The sequence below is a fragment of the Sciurus vulgaris genome (assembly GCF_902686455.1).
Source record: "Sciurus vulgaris genome assembly, chromosome: 8".
Taxonomy (NCBI): Eukaryota; Metazoa; Chordata; class Mammalia; order Rodentia; family Sciuridae; genus Sciurus; species Sciurus vulgaris.
In genome coordinates, this window is record NC_136468.1 from 153,176,385 (window position 1) to 153,200,030 (window position 23,646).

At 65.6% G+C, this 23,646-nt stretch overlaps 1 protein-coding gene across 1 annotated transcript in view; it reads right to left on the bottom strand.

The window, feature by feature from the left end:
* Positions 1-23,646, bottom strand: part of GALNT9 (polypeptide N-acetylgalactosaminyltransferase 9) — a 75,710-nt gene that overhangs the window by 3,328 nt on the left and 48,736 nt on the right. Inside the window, exons 5-9 of the mRNA XM_079151604.1 lie at positions 23,403-23,600; positions 21,027-21,144; positions 4,392-4,577; positions 2,879-3,016; positions 1,029-1,124 (exon numbers count right to left, since the gene is read on the bottom strand). Of these exons, the coding sequence (XP_079007730.1) occupies positions 1,029-1,124; positions 2,879-3,016; positions 4,392-4,577; positions 21,027-21,144; positions 23,403-23,600 (736 nt within the window). The remainder of the gene's footprint in view (positions 1-1,028; positions 1,125-2,878; positions 3,017-4,391; positions 4,578-21,026; positions 21,145-23,402; positions 23,601-23,646) is intronic.

A 23,646-nucleotide genomic window follows, 5' to 3' on the forward strand; every position in this document is an offset into this window, starting at 1 on the left:
GCCCGGAACAGTGGGGGGGGTCCTGCGTCCCGGAGCAGCTGAGGGGCTCTGGGCCCAGCTGAGCTCTTCCTGGCGTCCTGCAGCCCCTCAGGGAACTTGGGTCGCGAGTGACTCAACAGATGGGTCAGTTTGCGGAGGAGGACGTGGGCAGCCCTGTCCAGCTCTCCAGAGGGGCTGCACCACACGGTCACCTCCGCCGCCCTCCAGGCCTCCGTCTACCCGCACCTCCAGGAGTGGAGCCGACCTCCGCCGGCGTCCCCTCTGTCCCCTCCTGGCAGAGGGCTCAGCCCACGCCTCTCCGGGCACTGGACGCCCTGCCCCTGAACACCCCAGGCCACCGGCGCCGCCTGCAGCAGGAAGGCAGAGGACAGGGCCGTGCTCAGCCGGGGGTCTGCTGCTGGGGCCGGGCCAGGCCTAGGGCCACCTTCTGCGGTCCTCTGGCGCCTGCTGGCCAGAGGGTCGCCCACAGGTGTCCTGCTCAGCAGCCTCCTCTGGCCTCCCTGGAGGCCTGTTTTGCCCTTGAAGCCACAGGCTGAAGGCTGCTGGACCTCGGTCAAGGCTCCAGAGGGCAAGCGGGGAGCCCCCAGGGGAGCCACCTCGCCCACGGCACCCTGGTCGCCAGCACTGGGGCCGCGGGGTCCGCGGTCATTGGCCTCGCCCGGGGGCTCTGTGAGCATGGCGGGGAGGCTGAGGGTCACACCAGGGGGGCCAGCAGTGGGGCGGCACCCGACTCCGGCACCAGAGACCCAGGCGCGTGGTCACAGGCAGAGGGGACCCTGTGACCGGGACCCCCGGGGCTATTGGGTTGGGGTCACTGGGCCCTGGCTGGGGTCTGGCCGGTCGTGAGTGGCCCAGGCTGAGGAAGCACCATCGCTGTCCCGGTGTTGACGGGGACACGGGCACAGGGCTGCCCCAGGCCCTCCCGGCCCAGGCCTCACTCTGGGTGCCCGTCTGCGGCCCGGGGGACGCAGCACTCTGGGCCCCTCAGCCCGGGAGCAGCGCCCACCTGCCGCCTCCACGCAGCCTACCTGGGAGGACATGCCGTGGCAGGGGTAGAGGATGGCCCGGTCATCGTCTTCCGCCCCCTGGTCCAGGCAGTAGCCACTGGCCTTGCTGTTTCTCACCTGCAACCAAAGGCCACAGGAGGAACCCAGGTCACCTGAGGAGGGTCCCAAGGCTGCAGGCCAGGCCGCAGGAAGCTCCCGCCTGTCCCCACGGGGGCCGCTCTGCAGCTGCTGTCCCAGGACAGGCCCAAGCCTGACGCTGTCCTCCCCGGATGCAGGACCACCAGGGTGCGGGGTCTGCCTGGGCCTGGGCGGGGGGAGGGGGAGGGCAGGGGGAGGGCCCAGGTGGCCCTGGCTGGCCGGCTCTCTGGGGCAGCGTGGACGGTCCTGCTGCACAGTCCTCAGGCTGGGTGGAGACCTGACCAGCCCCCAGAAGTCAGACCCGCCATGGAAGTGTGGGTCTTGGTCAGCAGAGTGGGCTGTGCCCCTGGCTTCCCAGAATGTCCCTGTGCTGTGTGGCCACAGCTCTTCCTGAGGAGGCAGGGGCTCCTCTGTGCCGGCTTGGAGCCGGGGGGTCCGGGCAACCTGGCTCTGGCTGACCAGCTGGAGGAAGGGACACGTGGGCAGCTGGCAGCCAGCCTGCAGAACACCCCCAGCCAGGACGGCCTCCACCCCGCCCAGCAGAGCCACCGCGGCCCTGGCACCTGAGTACCCTAGACACCCAGGCTTCGGGTCCCCCAGTGCAGCGGGTTTGACCTGGACAGCAGGGGTGGGCGGAGTGTGAACTGGACGGGCAGGGACAGCAGTGGGCAGGACAGAGCACAGGAGAGGCCAGGAGACACGTGGCCTCCTGCCACCTCCTTCCACACCCAGTGCCCCCAGCGAGGCTCTGTGCCCGAGGGACCGGGTCTGATGTGGGGCGGGCCAGGAGTTCGAGGAGGGATGGGCAGCAGGACTGCCGGCCGGCGGCTCTCCTCCCATCCAGGGTGCTAGCCCAGGGCCAGAGGGTGCAGTTCCCTCCCCAGGGAGGAGCTGGGCGAGGGGGAGCCCGGCCCTGTGGGAAGCTCTGCCTGCCACCAGCACAGACGGGGGTGGGGGTGCAGTGCACCTCCCTGCAACCAGCAGGACGAGGGGCCGCACTCAGCCTGTGCGGGCGTGCGTGTGCCACGGCACATGTGGCAGGCGCGTGGCATGGACAGGCCATGCAGTGTGGGCGTGCATGCACTCCTGTGCACACGCTCAGTGCCGGCATGGACCGGGAGCGGTGCACTTCTGTGCACGGGAGGCACTGGACACAGGTTCACACGCAGCTGGAGTGCATCGTGCCTGGGAAGCTGTGTGTGTCACGTGAAGCGGCAAACGCACACATCCATGTGTGCACCGTACACGCGTGTGTGCATACTCAGTGTGCATCTTCAAGGGTCTATGCACATGCATGAATGCAGCATGTGTCCACGTGTGAGTAAGGGAACGTAGGCATGCTGCACAACACGCTTGTGCACACATGCATGAGTACACACATGTGTGAATGCACTCACGCACACACAAACAAGTACACAGGCACATGCACGCATGCATACAACATGCACACACTGTCCTGCCCACACGGGCATCAGAACACACAGGCGCATGGACGTGTGAATGTATACCCTGTGCACACACGTGAATGCAGGTGTCCGTGCACGTGTGCGTGTGCTGCATGTCTGTGTGCACATGTATGTACACGTTTCTCTACGTGTGTGTGTGCTCCTTCATGAAAGCATGTGTATGTGTTTCCTGTGGCCCGAGCTTGTGCGAGGGTCCCGTGCCCCTTGGTGTCTGGATGCCCACAGGGCAGGGGGTGCAGCCGGGGCATGGTGAGGGCCAGGCGGTACCTCTCCGTACGTGAGGGTGTTGTTGTACGTCCTCATCTCGGGGTACACGTTCTCCAGGTACCACTTGAAGCTGCGGCATTTCAGCCTCCGGCGCAGGGCCAGCCTCTCGGACACGTCCCCGAAGTCCACCCCTGGGTTCTGCGAGGCAGGAGAGGGTGGCCCCTTCCTGTGGGCAGTCCCGCTGCAGCCTTGTCTGGGCCTGGCCTCCTGCCCTCCCGGAACCCATGGAAGGTCCAGCTCTGTGTGCCAGCCTGGCCGTCTGGACCCTGTACCCGAGGCCCAGCTCTGGGAGGGGGACCAAGCCTGCTTCTGTCCGGTCCCTGTCCTGGTGGCCTGGCCTTGGGCTTCCCAGATGGCTGAGCTGTCCTGAGTTGGAGGGCAGCGTGAGCTGGACATGGGGCAGCCACAGGGAAGGTCACCATGTCCAGGTGGCTGAGCCCTGGTGGACACAGCTGCCTTTGGCCAGTTCCAAGCTGCCCTGTGCTGCAGAGCTGGGGCTGGCCACTCTGCCCAGCTGGAGCATCCTGGCGAGTCAGGGACCTGAGGCGCTGTGAGACCATGCTCTGTGCAGGCAGTGGCCGCAGGTAGGTGGGTGGACTTGGGAGCTCTGCCCCCCGGGCCCCTGCTGGACCAGCAGGTCAGGGCAAGGGTGGACTCAAGCTGGGTGCTGGGGCTCGAGTCTGTCACTCATGTGTGGTTGGGACAGTCCTGCCCTCCGGCCTCGGCCCTCACTGGCTAGCTGATGGGCACGACACACTCCTCTTGGGAGCACGAGCCACCTCCTGTGGAAGGCCATGGTGACCCCCATGCTCAGCTGTGGCTCTGTGTCCCCGCCCAACCTGGTGGACCTTGTCCACTGCATTTTCTGCACCAGTGCCTGGCACAGACCACAGGCCTCACAGGTGACTGGCCCTCCTTGTCTCTTCCATGTGGGGTCTGTTCTGATGGTTTCCTGATCTTTGGGGCTGGAAATGGCCATGGGCAGTGATGGCTGGGCAGGAGGGCATGTCTGGGTGGCCTCAGCAGGCCATGGCTCCTCACTGCCACCATCTCCCAGCGACACTGGGCTGCTGGCTGGGGGCCCCATGGGAGAACAGCACTGGGCTGGTTCCTTGGGGGACTGTGGGAGGCAGGTGCTTCCTGGGCAGGCAGAGGCTGGGCCAGGGGTGCGGGCAGGTGGGCAGGGATGCTAGGTGTGGACAGGTGTATGCTCAGTGTTTCAGAGGGGGCCACCTTGCAGCGCTGAGCAGAGACGGGGCAGAGCGCCACCTCCTTGTCCCCTGACCCCTGGGCTGGGAACACTCTCTACCCTAGAAGGCTGGGCTGGGCCACCTGGGCTGGGCCACCTGGGCTGGGCCACCTGGGCTGGGGCACAGGAACGAGGCCCTTCCCACAGGCGCCCTGGAGGATGGCCGCAGGGCCTGATGCTGGCCTGGCTTCGGCCCTGGGACCCCGCTCTGCTGCTTCCTCCCCCTGGCCCTCGAGTGCCCGCCCGCCCATCCACCAGGCTCACTGTCATGGGGATGTTCCAGGCCATGTAGACGTGGGACTTGAAGTCGTCCATCCACACCTCGGCTGCCCGCAGCGCGTTGCGCTTGGCGTAGTAGTCAATGTCATTGTTGTAGGGCTTCCGGGTGCGCTCGATGTGCGCCACGCGCGAGCAGGGCAGCACCTCCATGCTGCCGCCACACTGCCACACCTGCGGGAGGCCCAGGCTGGCACCGGGCTCCAGGGAAGGAGCCCAGGGGAAGGTGCCCAGGGGAAGGTGCCCCAGGGGAAGGTGCCCCAGGGGATGGAGCCCAGGGGAAGGAGCCCAGGAGAAGGTGCCCCAGGGGATGGAGCCCCAGGGGAAGGAGCCCAGGGGAAGGTGCCCAGGGGAAGGTGCCCCAGGGGAAGGAGCCCAGGGGAAGGTGCCCCAGGAGAAGGTGCCCCAGGGGATGGAGCCCCAGGGGAAGGAGCCCCAGGGGAAGGAGCCCAGGGGAAGGAGCCCAGGGGAAGGAGCCCAGGGGATGGAGCCCCAGGGGAAGGAGCCCAGGGGAAGGTGCCCAGGGGATGGAGCCCAGGGGAAGGTGCCCCAGGAGAAGGTGCCCCAGGGGATGGAGCCCCAGGGGAAGGAGCCCAGGGGAAGGTGCCCCAGGAGAAGGTGCCCCAGGGGATGGAGCCCCAGGGGAAGGAGCCCCAGGGGAAGGTGCCCAGGGGAAGGAGCCCAGGGGATGGAGCCCCAGGAGAAGGTGCCCCAGGGGATGGAGCCCCAGGGGAAGGAGCCCCAGGGGAAGGAGCCCAGGGGAAGGAGCCCCAGGGGAAGGAGCCCCAGGGGAAGGTGCCCAGGGGAAGGAGCCCCAGGGGAAGGAGCCCAGGGGATGGAGCCCAGGGGAAGGAGCCCAGGGGAAGGAGCCCAGGGGATGGAGCCCAGGGGAAGGAGCCCAGGGGAAGGAGCCCAGGGGAAGAAGCCCAGGGGATAGAGCCCCAGGGGAAGGTGCCCAGGGGAAGGAGCCCAGGGGATGGAGCCCCAGGAGAAGGTGCCCCAGGGGAAGGAGCCCCAGGGGAAGGAGCCCAGGAGAAGGAGCCCCAGGGGAAGGAGCCCAGGGGAAGGAGCCCCAGGGGAAGGAGCCCAGGGGAAGGTGCCCCAGGGGAAGGAGCCCAAGGGGAAGGAGCCCAGGGGAAGGTGCCCCAGGGGAAGGTGCCCCAGGAGAAGGTGCCCCAGGGGAAGGAGCCCCAGGGGAAGGAGCCCAGGGGAAGGAGCCCAGGGGAAGGAGCCCCAGGGGAAGGAGCCCAGGGGAAGGTGCCCCAGGGGAAGGAGCCCAAGGGGAAGGAGCCCAGGGGAAGGTGCCCAGGGGAAGGTGCCCCAGGAGAAGGTGCCCCAGGGGAAGGAGCCCCAGGGGAAGGAGCCCAGAGGAAGGAGCCCCAGGGGAAGGAGCCCAGGGGAAGGAGCCCCAGGGGAAGGAGCCCAAGGGGAAGGAGCCCAGGGGAAGGTGCCCAGGGGAAGGTGCCCCAGGAGAAGGTGCCCCAGGGGAAGGAGCCCCAGGGGAAGGAGCCCAGGGGAAGGAGCCCAGGGGATAGAGCCCCAGGGGAAGGTGCCCAGGGGAAGGAGCCCCAGGGGAAGGAGCCCAGGGGAAGGAGCCCCAGGGGAAGGAGCCCAGGGGATGGAGCCCAGGGGATAGAGCCCCAGGGGAAGGTGCCCAGGGGAAGGAGCCCAGGGGATGAAGCCCCAGGAGAAGGTGCCCCAGGGGAAGGAGCCCCAGGGGAAGGAGCCCCAGGGGAAGGAGCCCAGGGGAAGGAGCCCCAGGGGAAGGAGCCCAGGGGAAGGTGCCCCAGGGGAAGGAGCCCAAGGGGAAGGAGCCCAGGGGAAGGTGCCTCAGGGGAAGGTGCCCAGGGGAAGGTGCCCAGGGGAGGTGCCCCAGGGGAAGGTGCCCAGGGGAAGGTGCCCCAGGGGAAGGTGCCCCAGGGGAAGGAGCCCCAGGAGAAGGAGCCCCAGGGGAAGGTGCCCCAGGGGAAGGAGCCCCAGGAGAAGGTGCCCCAGGGGAAGGAGCCCCAGGGGAAGGAGCCCCAGGGGAAGGAGCCCCAGGGGAAGAAGCCCAGGGGATGGAGCCCAGGGGAAGGAGCCCAGGGTGTGGAGCCCAGGGGAAGGAGCCCAGGGTGTGGAGCCCAGGGGAAGGAGCCCAGGGTGTGGAGCCCAGGGGATGGAGCCCAGGGGAAGGAGCCCAGGGTGTGGAGCCCAGGGGAAGGAGCCCAGGGTGTGGAGCCCAGGGGAAGGAGCCCCAGGGAAGGTGCTCAGGGGAAGGAGCCCCAGGGGAAGGAGCCCAGGGGAAGGTGCCCAGGGGAAGGTGCCCAGGGGAAGGAGCCCCAGGGGAAGGAGCCCCAGGGGAAGGAGCCCAGGGGAAGGTGCCCAAGGGAAGGAGCCCAGGGGAAGGAGCCCAGGGGAAGGAGCCCCAGGGGAAGGAGCCCAGGGTATGGAGCCCAGGGGATTGAGCCCAGGGGAAGGAGCCCCAGGGGAAGGAGCCCAGGGGAAGGTGCCCCAGGGGAAGGAGCCCAAGGGGAAGGAGCCCAGGGGAAGGTGCCCAGGAGAAGGTGCCCCAGGAGAAGGTGCCCCAGGGGAAGGAGCCCCAGGGGAAGGAGCCCAGGGGAAGGAGCCCCAGGGGAAGGAGCCCAAGGGGAAGGAGCCCCAGGGGAAGGAGCCCAGGGGAAGGAGCCCAGGGGAAGGAGCCCCAGGGGAAGGAGCCCAGGGGAAGGAGCCCAAGGGGAAGGAGCCCAAGGGGAAGGAGCCCAGGGGAAGGAGCCCCAGGGGAAGGAGCCCAAGGGGAAGGAGCCCAGGGGAAGGTGCCCAGGGGAAGGTGCCCAGGGGAAGGTGCCCCAGGAGAAGGTGCCCCAGGAGAAGGTGCCCCAGGGGAAGGAGCCCCAGGGGAAGGAGCCCAGGGGAAGGAGCCCCAGGGGAAGGAGCCCAAGGGGAAGGAGCCCCAGGGGAAGGAGCCCAGGGGAAGGAGCCCAGGGGAAGGAGCCCCAGGGGAAGGAGCCCCAGGGGAAGGAGCCCAAGGGGAAGGAGCCCAGGGGAAGGTGCCCAGGGGAAGGTGCCCCAGGAGAAGGTGCCCCAGGGGAAGGAGCCCCAGGGGAAGGAGCCCAGGGGAAGGAGCCCCAGGGGAAGGAGCCCAAGGGGAAGGAGCCCAGGGGAAGGTGCCCAGGGGAAGGTGCCCAGGGGAAGGTGCCCCAGGAGAAGGTGCCCCAGGGGAAGGAGCCCCAGGGGAAGGAGCCCAGGGGATGGAGCCCAGGGGAAGGATCCCAGGGGAAGGATCCCAGGGGAAGGAGCCCAGGGGAAGGAGCCCAAGGGGAAGGAGCCCAGGGGATGGAGCTCATGGGATTGAGCCCAGGGGAAGGAGCCCATGGGAAGGAGCCCCAGGGGAGGGAGCCCAGGGGAATGTGCAGGCGGTTCCTGTGTGTCCAGGCCTTGCGGAGGCTGCTCCCTCAGGTCCCCGCCCCAGACTTCTCCACACGGTTCTTTGATTCTTGTTACCCCAACATTACTGCTTCCCTCTCTTGGCTCCCCCACTGTATTGGGGCCTCCTTGCCAGGGATCCCACCGCACCCCCTGCCCACCCCAGGAGCCAGAATAACCCTGTGAGTCGCTTAGAAAGAGCCGCCAGCTGTGCCCGCTGAGGCCTTGGCACCCAAGTCATCGCTGCATGCAGTCGGATAGTCCAGTTCCTGCCTCTCCATCCGGAGGACGCCTGTGGCCCCCTCTGCCCCGCCCTGGAATCCGCTTAGCCCACGTTCCTCCTGCCACACAGGCGCACTCTGGGGCTTGACCTTCAACCGTCCTTGGCTTCCCTAGGCTCTGTGTTCTCCGTGCCAGCCAGCCAGCCCCTGGGGCTCATCCGTGCCACCTGCCCTGGGCCCCGGGTGCTGGGCGCCTGGTTTTGCTCTGCTCTGGTGCTTCTGCTGAGAGCAGCTCGTCATTCTGCAGGCTGAGGAAGGCATGGGGCCCTCTCCAGCCTGGGCCCTGGGATCCCTCGGAGGACACAGGCAGAGGTGCAGCATTGGCTGTTGGCTGCATCCCAAAAACTGGACAGTGCTGTCCTTCCTTCAGACTGGACTCAGACATCGCCCTGAGCACAAACGGAGGCGGAGACCAGCTGGGTCACGCAGGGGTGCAGCTGGCAGTGCCCCCCAGACTCGGCCCCCCAGCTTGAGATCAGAACGGGCACCTAGGGCGAGAGCCCTGGATCCACGGGGAGCATCCACAGGATCGAGTGGTGGTGGATGCAGGCACACTCCCAGGAGAGAGGAGCACACAGAATCCCATCCCAGCAGGGCCAGCAGGCCAGCACTGTGGTGGACATGGACCCCAGGAGACAGAAAGAGAGAAAAGAAAAGGCCTGAGAGGCAGCCAGGAAGGTCCAGGGCAGAGAGGGCGGAGCCCGCTGATCCAGAGAAGCATGAGGTTAAAGAGGCGGCTGACCAGAGCCAGCGGGTCAGGACAGGCAGGAAGGGCAGGGACAGTGCTGGACAGAGCCCAGGGTGCACGCCTTGCTCCCGGGAACGTGCTGGGACCCGAGGAGTCTGCGGCCTGCACCTGGGCACATGGAGCCGCAGCCCCAGAGGGCCGCCCAGGCAGGTCTCCACGCCCAGGGGACGCGGGCTACCCATCGTTGTGTGGTGAAAGGACTGGTGCTCAGGAACCTGCCCACAGAGGACACAGGCGCCTGCTGCATGTCCGGCGCTGTGAGCGCCCACCCCACTGGGCCCTTGAACAGCTCCAGGAGTTCAGTCCCCTGGGAGACAGATGGGGAAACTGAGGCAGGGAGGGAGGGCGGCCTGCAGGCTGACCAGTAGAGGCAGCCTTGGGTGCAAGTCTCGGGGTCTTTGAAGGTGCAGGCCACCCCTACTCCACAGCCTGAGCCCAGCCGGCTGGCAGGCGGCCTCAGCGAGGACCACCCCCCACAAGGCCGCTGGCAGGGGCTGTGCCTTTCCCTCGTCAGCCCTGTGGTGCCATCAGGCACCAACCCTGTGACCAGAACGTGCCCCTCCTGCAAGTGGCGTTCAGCCGGCCACAGGCAGAGAGAAACCGGTGCCGCGCCCAGGAACCCGGGAGCCTCGGGAGGCTGTCCTCACCTCCAGGCCCTCGCACACCTCCTGTCGGGAGAGTGAGAACCCCCAAGGCTAATGCGCCCCTCCCAGGGCATCTGGAAGCCAGCAGTGGCCCTCGGGGTGGCCACAGGGCCGTCCATCACCGCGAGCAGCCCCCACGCTTCACAGCGGAGAAGCAGGGAGCTCCAACTCCGCTTGTGGACGGCCTCCCCGCCGGGCTCACCACGAAGTCTGTCTTGACCTTCATTAAAACCTAATGGACACGACAGATCCATTTCCCCCTAATTGGCTCAAGGACTCCCCTCATTAGGGGATGAGCTGCCGGCCTTTCTGCAGTCACAGGAACGTAAATCGGCCCGAGACGCAGAATCACTCTAATTGGGCTGAGATGATCCGAGAGGCCTCTTAACCCGGGTCCAACAGTTAAGGGAGTGCCGTGCAGGGAGGAGGCCCAGCCGCTGGGCCTGCCGGCCTGGCCAGGCTGCCTCCTCCGCCTGGGCCAGGCGTCCCTGCCCTGGGGCGAGCCCTGCAGCCTCTGGAGGAGGCTCCTCTGGCCCGTCCACTGGGCTCCTGCCCCAGCGCTTTGCAGGGACCTCTCTTCCAGGACGGCTCCCTTCCTGGTTCACGGACTGTACTGTGCACCCTGGTGGGCCCCAGGGAAGCGCGGCGGGCAGAGGACGCACCATAAAATCAGGAAACGCATGCAGCTGTGCCGCAGGTTCCTGGGGACACAGTGGGGCCACGGTGCTGTGGTGGGCAAGGCAGGGTCCAGGTTGGGGTCCAGGTTGGGGTCCAGGTCTGGGTCCAGGGTGGGGTCTAGGTCTGGGTCCAGGGTGGGGTCCAGGGAGGGGTCCAGGGAGGGGTCCAGGGTGGGGTCCAGGTCTGGGTCCAGGTTGGGGTCCAGGTCAGGGTCCAGGTCGGGGTCCAGGGTGGTGTCCAGGTTGGGGTCCAGGGTGGGGTCCAGGGTGGGGTCCAGGGTGGGGTCCAGGTTGGGGTCCAGGTTGGGGTCCAGGGTGGGGTCCAGGTCTGGGTCCAAGTCGGGGTCCAGGTTGGGGTCCAGGGAGGGGTCCGGGGAGGGGTCCAGGGTGGGGTCCAGGGTGTGGTCCAGGGCGGGGTCCAGGTTGGGGTCCAGGTTGGGGTCCAGGGCAGACGCAGAAAGCACCTGAACAAAGTGGAGGGGCCGGCAGGGAGGCCCAAGTTGGTGGCCACCATCCCCACTGACTGGTGGCACCAGAGGATTGGAGCCCTCTACTGCCCTAGCTGCCCATCCTGGGGCCCTCCCGAGGCCACCAGCCCACAAACAAGCCAGCAGGCACAGGGCCGGGCCAGCTCTGGGCATGCAGAGCGTGGCGCGGTGCCATCAGAGCCCTGGTCCCCGGTGCCTCTCCTTCAGGCGGGGCCTGGGGAGGAGGCCGGCCTCCCACCGAGCGGCAGCCTGGTGTGTCCCGTGCAGGGGCAGGCGGGAGGAGGAGCAGGAGCCGGGCGGGACCTGGCGCTGTGGCTCTGGGAGACGCTGAGCGGGACCCACAGGAGGTGAGCAGCGAGTTCCCTGGAAGCCCGGGGAGCCCAAGGCCCAGGCGGAAGTGATGGGGCCAGCTGCCCGCTCTCCTGGAATGCTCTTCCTGGGAGCCAGGCTGCCCCTGGGCAGCAGGAGGCCCCAGCAGAGCCCAGGCAACCTCCTCCCTCGCCAGTCTCGAGGAGTGAGTGACGCCATCGCCATCGCGGCCCCTGCACCTGTCCCGCCCGCCTCCCACAGCAGAACCTGGCTGCACCCGCCAGGCTCCGGTCCCTGGGGCCCAGAGTGCGCCATCGCCAGCAGCTGGGCTCCGGGCGTTGCAGAGCTAGCGAGGCCAGCAGGCAGGCAGGGAGGTAGTGGGCAGTGCTGTCCAGAGCGCCACGCACCCCTCATCCTATGCCCTGCTGAGGCCTCGCCTGATGTTGGAGGGACTCAGTCGGTTTCCACAACTTGCCCCAAAACAAACAGCAGGAGGCAGACCAGGCTTTGCACCGTCAAGCGGGAAAGAAGGAGTTGGTGGTCAGAGAGGCCGGGGATGAATCTGGTCCCATTCCCACGCTTCCCCCTGGGGCTGCCACAGCAGGCAGGGGCTGGGGAGGCCCTGCCCTGTCCCCTGCCACAGCCACCACTAGGACCAGGTCCAGTCTCTGACCACTGTCCCTCAGGACAAGGCCAACTGGGTCCCTGGCATAGAGCTCAAGGTTAGACGGGCCCTTCGATCTGACTGAAGGTCAGCCTATCCCCAGCACTGACCTCAGCCTCAGGGGTCACAGCCAGGACAGCAGGGCAGCCATCCTCAGGGCTGGTGTGCAGTGGGGACAGCCTGGAAGGTCAGGAAGGACCCTCCCCCAGCCGGCTGCTGTTAACGTGCAGAGACCTGCAGTTGTCAGGCAATTTACAGAACAGCTCACGCTGGGACCCGACAGGGAGTGTGTCGTAAATCACAGCTGCTTAATATTAAACAATGTGCCCTGGAGAACAACCTCGCTCGGGGAAGCTCGCTGAGATAAATCCCAGCCGGTTAGAAGACCGCATGCTCAGGGAGAGTCGTCCTGTGGGGCAGGACCTCTGGGACCATGCAGGCACTGAGTGGAACCATGAGATGCCTTCATGGGGCCACTGGTCACTCTGGTCCTCCTCCTCCTGACCCAGCCAGCAGGCCTCTGTCGGCCCACCCCACTGCAGGATCCACCCCACTGCAGGACCCCCTCGCTGTAGGATCCCCTCACTACAGGATCCCCTCACTGCAGGATCCATCCCACTGCAGAATCCACCCCACTGTAGGACCCCCTCACTGCAGGATCCCCTCACTACAGGATCCCCTCACTACAGGACCCCCTCACTGCAGGACCCCCTCACTGCAGATTCCACCCACTGTACGACCCCCTCACTGCAGGATCCCCTCTCTGCAGGATCCACCTCACTGTAGGACCCCCTCACTGCAGGACCCCCTCACTGTAGGACCCCCTCACTGCAGGACACCCTCACTGCAGGATCCACCCCACCGAAGGATCCCCTCACTACAGGACACCCTCACTGCAGGATCCACCCCACCGAAGGATCCCCTCACTACAGGACACCCTCACTGCAGGACCCCCTCACTGCAGGATCCCCTCACTACAGGATCCCCTCACTACAGGACCCCCTCACTGCAGGATCCACCCCACTGTAGGACCCCCTCACTGCAGGACCCCCTCACTACAGGACCCCCTCACTGCAGGATCCACCCCACTGTAGGATCCCCTCACTGCAGGATCCCCTCACTACAGGATCCCCTCACTACAGGATCCTCTCACTGCAGGATCCCCTCACTGCAGAATCCACCCCACTGTAGGACCCCCTCACTGCAGGATCCCCTCTCTGCAGGATCCACCTCACTGTAGGACCCCCTCACTGCAGGACCCCCTCACTGCAGGACCCCCTCACTGCAGGACCCCCTCACTTCAGGATCCCCTCTCTGCAGGATCCACCTCACTACCGCACTCCTGGGCATTTCAGTGCCCACAAAACTCACATGGCCAGTCTGCCTGGAGGACCGGGAGTGTTCCTCCTTGCCGAGGGCTCGCTGCCTTCCTGTTCTACGGACCTGCAGAACTCTCCAGACGGGCCAGCATTCCCACCAATCGTCCTCAGGCTGGGGCCCAAGCGGCCAGGGGGAGGGAGAACGTGCCTGCCTCTCTGCCCACCTCAGGCTTTGCTGCGGTCTGGGGCGCCTCAGGATGCCTCCCCTGAGGCCTCTCCGTCCCTGCCCCAGTGCCTACGTGGCAACACCAGGGCACCAGTGCCTCCCTTGCCCACCCCAGCTTCCCATCCAAACAGAAGGGGGGAACCCTGTTCCCCAAACCCAGCTCTTGAGATCGTGCTTGCGGCCCCCTCGGGGAAGCAGAGCTGGGACCTCTGGACAGAACCGGGTCCTGGCGGCTTTCCTCCCGACACGGGCAGGTCTCTCGTCTGAGTCTCCAGTCCTTCCACTCTATCTTGCTCACACGGCTGCACCCAGACCCCACCCTGACCCTCGAGTCCACTCCAGCTGCCGGGCTGCCCAGGGGTCCTCCCCTCTCTTCCCTGCTTCCTGTCAGAACTGCCCAGGAAAGTTGGCATCTTTAAGAATCTGCCAGGCTAAGCGCCTGGTTCTGTTTTTAAAACATGCCATTGAGGATGATTCTGAATTTGTGATCTAAACTGGACAAGAGACCCTAATGCACGTGCAGACAGTCCTGAAGTGCTCACGGGGACTCAGATCCGGCGTCAGCTAAATTTACTAGATACGCCGGGACCTTCAGGTGCTGGGGGCTCGTAGGACATCGGGCACTCCAGGGGTTTAAAAAGAAAGGAAAGCATGTTTCATTTGTGAGCATCGCTTTTAAAAGGGTCAAAGAACTAACTGCAGGCAGCGGCAGAACAGTGTGTCTGACGGCGACTGAGCGGCTCCCCGAGTTAGCAGAACAGCCATCAGACCGGCACGAGTCCAGGGCGGCCGGCGAGTCCCGTTTCACTGGATTTATAAACATTATATGATCTTCAAATTCAACTTACAGTGAACGGGTTTTGAAAGTTGATCGAACTGTATATAAAAGCTTAAATCCTAGCCGTAAATGATCTTTTCTGTGAGTAGAAGCCCCACACTTAGGAAGCCCCCGGACCCCAGGTAAGAACTGTGGAGTGCAAATCCAGGATCGCCTGGGACCCTGCCCACGGCTGCGTCCACGCACAGGCCCCTCGGCGTCGGCTAAGACCTGGGCAAGGTCACCGTGGCCCCATGTCGGGCTGAGCAGCAGCCCAAGGAAGCTGTGGGGACACTGAGGGCCTCACGCTTCAGATAGGACGGGTGAGGCTGGACGGTGGTGGGTGGGTGGCGTGTGGCCTGATGTGCGGCTCAGGGTCCACGCTCCCTGCCCCTTGCACAAAGCTGGAGGGCAGAGGCCGCAGCACGGGTGCAGCCAGGAGGCCGGGCTCGCAGGACTCCTGGTGGAGGCTGCCCCGCCGACCCTCCTTCCTGCGGGCCAGGGTTGGGTGCCATGATAAGCAGAGCGCCCAGAGTGGGCAGAACCGGACACCAGGGTGGTCGACCAAGGTCCCCGCGGCAGTGACTGCACCGTCCCGCATGCTGTCCCAAGGCCCAGGCACCCCCACAGCTGGCCGTGACACCAGCTGGCCAGGCCTTGCCAGGTGTCCTGTGGGTGGTGGACGTGGGAGTCAATGGAGTCAGCAGCTTCCACCTCCTGAGCCCAGCAAAGCCCTGGCTGCGACACGCTGGGCCCACCTGCCTCCAGACGGGAGGCCCGCACACGGGTCAGCTGGTCACGGCCCTCCCGGAACCTCCTCACCAGCCCTGCAGTCTCCCCGGGGCCTCCTGCACCCGCCCCTGGCTTCCACCGCCAGGGCAGCAGCTCAGACCCGCCTGGACCACACACCAGCTGAGGGTGGCTCTCTGCTCTTGCCTGGATGTCCGCCCAGGCTCCAGGCTGTGCAGAGGGGAGGCCGCCTAGCGGCCATGACAGGGACGCTGCAGAGGACCCTCCACGCGCCCTCTGCACATGCGGCTGGCGGGTTCAGCTCAGGGTGGTGAGTGCCTGGGGCACAGTGCTCAGAGTGACTTTCCAGGGACAGGCACCTGCCCCTGCGCCCGCCTGCGCCTGGTTTTCCTGAGCTGAGTGCAAAGCGTGGAGACCACCCACCCACACCCGACATCCAGTGGGACTTTCCTGCCTGGCACGTTGCAGGCAGGCTTGGCCTGACTTCCAGCATCTGGGACCTCGGCTGGTGGGGCAGGGGGCAGGGGCAGGGGAGCCTCCCAGGACGTCCTCGGAGCAAACAGGGGCCTGATAGGCAGGGAGGGAGGTGGGCAGTGCTAAATCTACTGCCCCAGGGGGATGCACACTGGAGCACCGCAGGCAGGGTCAGCCCTGCGCCTTGTCCTTGGAACCCCAGCATTGGGCGGGGCCTGGGTGACAAGGCAGGCCCCTTGGGCCACACGGGCTTTCTTACTTGGAAGAAAATAAAGGCTCTGACAAGTCCTGCAGGGGAGGGATTTCCCAACTGGCTCTGCCCAGGAGGCTCCCTGCTCTGGAAGACCGCCTGGCACGCCCCAGAGAGACTGCCAACAGCTGCACCACCTTCCACGCTGGAAAGACGCCACTTCTAACCTTCCTGGCACATCCTTCCTTACGGGAATCACGAAGAGCTGGGACACGGCTGCTTCCAGAAGACTCCTCCTCCTCCTCCCTCCCCTCCTCTAGGGCTCCTCCTCCTCCTCCCTCCGCTCCTCTAGGGCTCCTCCTCCTGATCCCTCCCCTCCTCTAGGGCTCCTCCTCCTCCTCCTCCTCCTTCCCCTCCTCTAGGGCTCCTCCTACTCCACGTCCTCCCTCTCCTCTAGGGCTCCTCCTGTCCTCCCTCCCTCATCCCCCTTCCTCTCCTCTAGGGCTCCTCCTCCTCCTCCTCCCTCCTCTCCTCTAGGGCTCCTCCTCCTCCTCCCTCCTCTCCTCTAGGGCTCCTCCTCCTCCTCCCTCCTCTCCTCTAGGGCTCCTCCTCCTCCTCCCTCCTCTCCTCTAGGGCTCCTCCTCCTCTTCCTTCCTCTCCTCTAGGGCTCCTCCTGCTCCTCCCTCCTCTCGGCTACGGCTCCTCCTCCTGATCCCTCCTTTCCTCTAGGGCTCCTCCTCCTCCTCCTCCCTCCTCTCCTCTAGGGCTCCTCCTCTCCTCCCTCCCTCCTCCTCCTTCCTCTCCTCTAGGGCTCCTCCTCCTCCTCCTCCCTCCTCTCCTCTAGGGCTCCTCCTCCTCTTCCTTCCTCTCCTCTAGGGCTCCTCCTGCTCCTCCCTCCTCTCTGCTACGGCTCCTCCTCCTGATCCCTCCTTTCCTCTAGGGCTCCTCCTCCTCCTCCTCCCTCCTCTCCTCTAGGGCTCCTCCTCTCCTCCCTCCCTCCTCCTCCTTCCTCTCCTCTAGGGCTCCTCCTCCTCCTCCCTCCTCTCCTCTAGGGCTCCTCCTCCTCCTGCTCCTCCCTCCTCTCCTCTAGGTCTCCTCCTCCTCCTGCTCCTCCCTCCTCTCTGCTACGGCTCCTCCTCCTGATCCCTCCTTTCCTCTAGGGCTTCTCCTCCTGCTCCTCCCTCCTCTCCTCTAGGGCTCCTCCTCCTCCTGCTCCTCCCTCCTCTCCTCTAGGGCTCCTTCTCTCTCCTCCCTCTTCTCCTCTAGGGCTCCTCCTCCTCCTCCCTCTCCTCCAGGGCTCCTCCTCCTCCACCTCCCTCCTGTCCTCCATGGCTCCTCCTCTCCTCCCTCCCTCCTCCTCCTTCCTCTCCTCTAGGTCTCCTCCTCCTCCTCCTCCTTCCTCTCCTCTCGGGCTTCTCCTCCTGCTCCTCCCTCCTCTCCTCTAGGGCTCCTCCTTCTCCACCTCTTTCCTCTCCTCTAGGGCTCCTCCTCCTCCTCCCTCCTCTCCTCTCGGGCTCCTCCTGCTTCTCCCTCCTCTCCTCTAGGTCTTCTCCTCCTGCTCCTCCTTCCTCTCCTCTAGGACTCCTCCTCCTCCTCCATCCTCTCGTCTAGGGCTCCTCCTCCTCCTCTTCCCTCCTCTCCTCTAGGGCTCCTCCTGCTCCTCCCTCCTCTCCTCTAGGGCTCCTCCTCCTCCTCCCTCCTCTCCTCTAGGGCTCCTCCTGCTCCTCCCTCCTCTCCTCTAGGGCTCCTCCTCCTTCCTCTCCTCTATGGCTCCTCCTCCTCCTCCCTCCTTTCCTCTAGGGCTCCTCCTCCTCCCTCCTTTCCTCTAGGGCTCCTCCTCCTCCCTCCTCTCCTCTAGGGCTCCTCCTCCCTCCTCTCCTCTAGGGCTCCTCCTCCCTCCTCTCCTCTAGGGCTCCTCCTCCTCCTCCTCCTCCTCCCTCCTCTCCTCTAGGGCTCCCCCTCCTCCTCCCTCCTCTCCTCTAGGGCTCCTCCTCCTCCTCCTCCTCCCTCCTCTCCTCTAGGGCTCCTCCTCCTCCTCCTCCTCCCTCCTCTCCTCTAGGGCTCCTTATTCCTCCTCCCTCCTCTCCTATAGGGCTCCTTCTCCCTCCTCCCTCCTCTCCTCTAGGGCTCCTCCTCCCTCCTCTCTTCTAGGGCTCCTCCTCCTCCTCCTCCTCCCTCCTCTCCTCTAGGGCTCCTTCTCCCTACCCCCTCCTCTCCTCTAGGGCTCCTTCTCCCTACTCCCTCCTCTCCTCTATGGGTCCTCCTCCTCCTCCCTCCTCTCCTCTAAGGCTCCTTCTCCCTTTTCCCTCCTCTCTTCTAGGGCTCTTTCTCCCTCCTCCCTCCTCTCCTCTAGGGCTCCTTCTCCCTCCTCCCTCGTCTCCTCTAGGACTCCTTCTCCCTACTCCCTCCTCTCCTCTAGGGCTCCTCCTCCTCCCTCCTCTCCCCTAGGGCTCCTCCTCCTCCTCCTTGCACTCCTGCATTCTCCCTGCTGCATCTCCATCTGGGCACCATCGCTGCCAAAGCAGCTGCCTCAAGGTCAACCCCTCCCTCCAGAATGGCCCAGTGGCTGTCCATGCCGGCAGAGCACATTCCCGTGGGCCCACGCGTAGGTCCCCTGTGCTGTTGCACTGGAGTCTGGGGTCCGATGGGCTCCACGTTCTAGGGCTGGGACACGCTGCCGCTGGCCTTTTGCCCTTGCTCTTCTCTCACGTCCACGCTGGCCATTGTGCAGCTTTGCCTTCCATAAAAACTCCAGCATCAGCTTGTCAGTGCCTGCAGAAGGCCTGCTGGGTCTCCATCAGGAATGTGCTGGCACTATGGGTCAACTGTGGCGCAAGTTGACCTGCTAGCCACACAGACTCCTGCAGCCCATGAACATGGTATATCTATTTATTTAATCCTTTAAAAATTCTTTCAGCGGTGTTTTAAAAATCCAGTCACAGCATGGTCAACACCTGGAGAGGTGACCGATTCGACACTGGGCGCTGTTTCGGCCCCAGCCTTTCATCTGCCTGTCCCTCTGGAGTTGGTTCCTCCTGCTCCCCACATTGTGGAAAGCTGGGTTCTCTACGCTCTTGGCCAGTGCTCACTCCTGTTCGCTGGGAGAGATGGCCTCGGGTGCCCTGCACGTGGCCATGGAAGACTCGCAGGGGAGGCAGGCTTCCACCCCAATCCTCTGTACTCCCCTTGGAGGGTGGGCTCCCCACTGGCCTCCTTGACTCTGCCTACTGTTTGCTTTCTACACAGTGGCAAACGGCACCCCTTTAACTAAAAATTATGACTCATCCCCTGGCTTGAAACCCTCAGGTCTCTCCAGGATGACTAGAACAGCGTCTGAGTCACCACCTGGACTGCCCACCCATAAGGACCCAGCCTCGCCCATGTCTCTGCCTCTCCGTCCTTTTCATCCTCTCCTGGCACGTTGGTCCTACTTCCTGGACACTCAGTGGGCATCTCTCAGACCATCCATGACCGCTCTGTCCTCAACACGAGCTTCCCTCATCCCCTCGGTCCCCCATGCCCCATGTCCTCTGGACCTCTGGCCTTGGTCGGCAGTGGGTGGAGCTGCTTCTGACTGACAGTGGGCCACCGCCTGATCAGCAGGTGCCACAGGACACAGGGCCCCACCCACAACAGAAAAGGACCACTGGCAATAGGATCCTGGGTCCGTGGGTGATGTGTCTGCAGCATGCACGGGGGGACACCTCTTCTTGCTCCCTGATGCCTGGCCCCTCTGGGAGGACCTGAGGCTCGATCTGGAAGGTGCTTCCCTGTCTGGCTGCTGGCTGGGGCCTCAGCCCTGGACAGCCCCACTCACTCCCTTCCTGCTCGGCTCTCCACAGACATGAACTCCAGGCTCAGACTGCCTCGTGTCCACTGTACTCGGTGGGTGACCAGACCCAACCTCTGGAGAGAGGACCATCCGTGCCACAGGGTAAGTGGGGCACATGGGACACACGTGGGTGGCAGCTGCCATGGGCAGCTGAGGCGCAGGCAGGAGCCCGTCTCAATGGCTGGCGCCTTCCCTGGTGGAGCCCCGGGTGAGGCCGCCGGCTCCAGGCCCTGGCATGGGTGTGTGAACCTGTACACTCCAGCTCACGGAGCACCAGGGCCCCCAGGTGCAGGGGACCAGATCCCCGCCCATCTGTCCATGTGTCCACTGCAGGCCCAGCAGGAGGGAGCTTCTCTTCTCTGCCCAGCTTTCCTCTGGACGCTGGAGGGTGGTGTTTCCAAGCCTGGCCACTGTACCCGCTCAGCCTCCCGTCTTGCAGACCCTCCTCCACATCCAAGGGCTGCCGGGTTTTGAGGCTCCATTCACGGGAGGGGGATTTGGGAACGGCTCTCTGTGGTTGTCTCTGCCGTTGGGCCCGGCCAGCTGGGACAGGGCCACCCCCGAGACTCAGGCGCTCCAGTCTCCGGGCTAGGGAGGGGCCAGCACAGCCTCAGCTCCCTGGCTGCCCTACTCCCACCTGGAGGGGCCTGGGGTGTGTCCCTGGCTCCACAGCCCTGGGGTCATCAGGAGACCGCTGGGCCAGGGACACTGGGGAAGGTACTGCATGCCCAGGCCTGGACTGGCCGAGGGCCACACCTCGGGCTGCTCCAGCAACGTCTTTGGCACTGGCACCAGTTGGGCACGGCTGCCTTGGGCCAGGGCTGGAGGCCCTCCGCGTCTCCACTCCCACCGTCGCTCAGGTGGCACCTGAACTCTTCCAGCTGCTCAGGCCCAGCACCACTTGGCTGCCACCCCTCCCTGGGCAAGTGCCACGGGCCTCCTTCCCAGGCACCCAGGGCTTCAGGATCTGGCCTCCGCCTCCTGCCTGAGGCCCACCTCCCTCCCGGATTCCTCTCCCTGCTGCCTTTGGCCCCAGTCCTTCCTTTACCCCTGGAGGGTCCCCACCTGGAGCCTCCTGCTCCCACCCACTGGGCCTCACAGCCACAGCCCCATGGCCTCCACGCCAGCCTCTGCCTCCCTGCGGTCTCCTTGCCTGCCACTCGCTCTGCCTCGAGTTCCCCCGTCTTGCGCAGCCCCGGCTGGGCCAGGCCTCCCCTGCCCGCTCGGTCCTCTCCTCCCTGCCTAGTCGCACTCCGTCTCTCCTTATCGCCCCTCCCTGGAAGCCCAGCGGGAAGGCAGAGTCCGCCCGAGCTGTTCCCCTGGACTGTGGGCCCAGCCCTGCGCTCAGCACCGCCACGGTGCCCAGGCCCGGGTGGGGCTGCACATCGGGCCCTGAGATCCCGGAAGTCGACCGAAGCGCCCCGCCCCGCCCTGACCACGCCCCGGACCCGCCCCCGTCCTGACCACGCCCCGACCCCGACCCCGCCCCCATCCTGACCACGCCCCGCCCCCGCCCCCGTCCCGACCGCGCCGCGGGCGGCTCCCCAAGGCTGTTCCGCTGCCCGACATGGGCACCCGGCTATTGAGGGCGCGCTTCCTTGCGGACCCTCCCCGCTCGCGGCCAACCCTCTGCACCACAAACGGCCTGCGAACCGGACCCTCGGCTCGTCTTCTGCCGCGGTGCGCACGGGCAGAATTCCGGCTCTTTCTAGAACGACTCACAGTGAAGGCATCCTGGCCGCCCCGCGCCCACCCGAGGCCTCGCAGGCCCTCGGAGGAACTTGGCGCCCGCGTTCACTCACCCTCATCCCCAGCTCGATGTTCTCCGCACCGTACACCTCCATGCCCGGGTCCAGCAGGCCGATGTCCCCGAAGTACTCGCGGTCCACCACGAAGGAGCAGCCGATCATGGCGGGGGTCCTGTGGACGCAGCCAGCCATGAGAAGGGGCCAGCGCCGCCAGGGACGCCGGCCTCTAGCATCTGGCTCTTCTGACGCGAGGGCCCTGAGCATGGGCGGCGGGAGGGCAAGTCCCTGCATTCCCCAGAGCCCAGAGCAACACCCAGCACAGAGCATGGTCCAAACGTCCCCGTGTAACTTCGACAGGTGACAAAGAGCAGCGTGGGGGGACTGAAGAACCGCCTGCCCAGGGAGCTGTGAGGTTGCCTTGAACGCCCTCAACAGAGTCGCTTAACCTACCTGCTTCAGGGTCTCATCCTGTGTATAGTTATCAGGTGCCGCAATGGGCAGTTGTGCACACCGTGCACTGCTCAACTCGTGGACCCTGGCTGATAGCAGACTCTGAGGGATACACCTCGGAGTTGTGGAGAGGACCCAGCTCCAGGCAACAGGTAATAATTCAACTTACATCTACAGATTTTTAAATGGCAGCAAATGCAGCCTTGTGCCACGTCTGTGGATGTGCTGGTAATATCCAGGCAGCGTGAAGCCTTCCCCGGTTCCGGCTGCGGAGGGGGCTGAGGCCCTTCGTGCCTCCTCGGGACACAGAGCCCAGGCTGCTGGAGCCCCCTGTGCCCCCACGGGCATCGAGTCTCCCCCATAAAAACAGTGAAATAGGTCTCGGTGGGAGCAGGAGCAGCTTGCCGCAGTGGCCGCAAAGTCCGAGGCCGTCGACTGTCCTGCTGCTGTCCGAGGCGGCAGGGTGTCAGGAAGCGCCGCCCTTTTATTGTGCGAAGAGCTGGCTTGTCCTGCCACTGGCGCGTGGTCCCCAGTTCAGGCCAGGAAACCTCGGGCACCCGGCTCACCCTCTGCCGCCCGGCAGTCCCAGGGTGGCCGCTGAGGAATGCAGTGCCAGGCCCTCCCGCAAGCCTCTTGTGGCGGTGGTGATGTTTTATCCTGGCTCAGAGCCGCAGAGTGGACCCAGCCCACCAGGCGGCAGAGGCCGTCAGCCGGCTGCGAAGGCATGTGCAGGAGGGCTCTGCCTGATCCCAGGAACACAGGCCCGGAGGCCTCTGCGCAGGGCTTCTCGGGCCCTGGGGCTTGGTCCTCACAGGACACCCCTCCTCGGCCGCGGGGGCAGGGTGGGACGCAGCTGTGTCCCCCAGGTCCTGGCCACTGCGGCTGCTGGCCCTGGCACCAAGCCTCGGGCCTCCAGGCCAGACCCCTGTTGTTTTAATGTCGAAGGTGGAATCAACCCATTAGCCCACTGATGGATGAGTGGACTTACCTGGGCCCCTCTGCCCCCTTCGCCCTCTGCCTCCTCCCTCTGCCTCCCTCCTGCCTCCCTCCCTCCACCTCCTCTCTACTCCCTCCACCCTGTCTCCCTCCTCCCTCCTCTGTCTCCATCCCTCAGCCTCCTCCCTCCTCCCTCTGCCTCCATCCCTCTGCCTCCACCCTGTCTGCCTCCTCTCTCTTCCCTCCTCCCTCCTCTCTGTCTCCATCCCTCTGCCTCTATGCCTCTGCCTCCACCCTGTCTCCCTCCTCTCTGCCTCCTCCCTCCTCTCTGCCTCCATCCCTCTGCCTCCACCGTCTTCCTCCTCCCTCCTCCCTCTGCTTCCTCCCTCCTCCCTCTGCCTCCTCCCTGTTTCCCTCCTCCCTCTTCCCTCCTCTCTGTCTCCATCCCTCTGCCTCTAACCTCTCTCCTCCCTCTTCCCTCCTCCCTCTCCCTCCTCCATCCCTCTGCCTCCAACCTCTCTCCTCCCTCTCCCTCCTCCCTCCTCTGTCTCCATCCCTCCGCCTCCACCCCCTCCCTCCTCCCTGTTCCCTCCTCTGTCTCCATCCCTCTGCCTCTAACCTCTCTCCTCCCTCTTCCCTCCTCCCTCCTCTGTCTCCATCCCTCTGCCTCCACCCCCTCTCCCTCCTCCCTCTCCCTCCTCCTTCCTCTCTGCCTCCATCCCTCTGCCTCCAACCTGTCTCTCTCCTCCCTCTCCCTCCTCCCTCCTCTCTGTCTCCATCCCTCTGCCTCCATCCCTCTGCCTCCACCCCTCTCCCTCCTCCCTCTTCCCTCCTTTCTGTCTCCATCCCTCTGCCTCCACCCCCTCTCCCTCCTCCCTCTCCCTCCTCTCTCTCCATCCCTCTGCCTCCATCCCTCTGCCTCCAACCTGTCTCTCTCTTCCCTCTCCCTCCTCCCTCCTCTCTGCCTCCATCCCTCTCCCCCTCCCCCTCCCCCCACCCCACCTGGCTGCCTGGCTCCTGTGGGCAGCCTTCCTGCCTGCTCACCTGATGGGGGCCGCCTCGTCTCCGCGGTCCAGCCAGTCCTGGGGTGGGATGATGTACATGCACCAGAGCCCCCAGTTGTAGCCGTGGGCGGCGCTGGCGTACTGCTGCACCTCGAAGGTGCTGTACTTGATGTTGTCGATGGCGGGCAGGACGATGCGTCTCCGGTCCTCGCGGATCCGCAGGAGGGCGGGCTCGGCCCTGGGGGGGCAGCCTGTGAGCCCAGCCGGCACCCCCCAGCCACTTC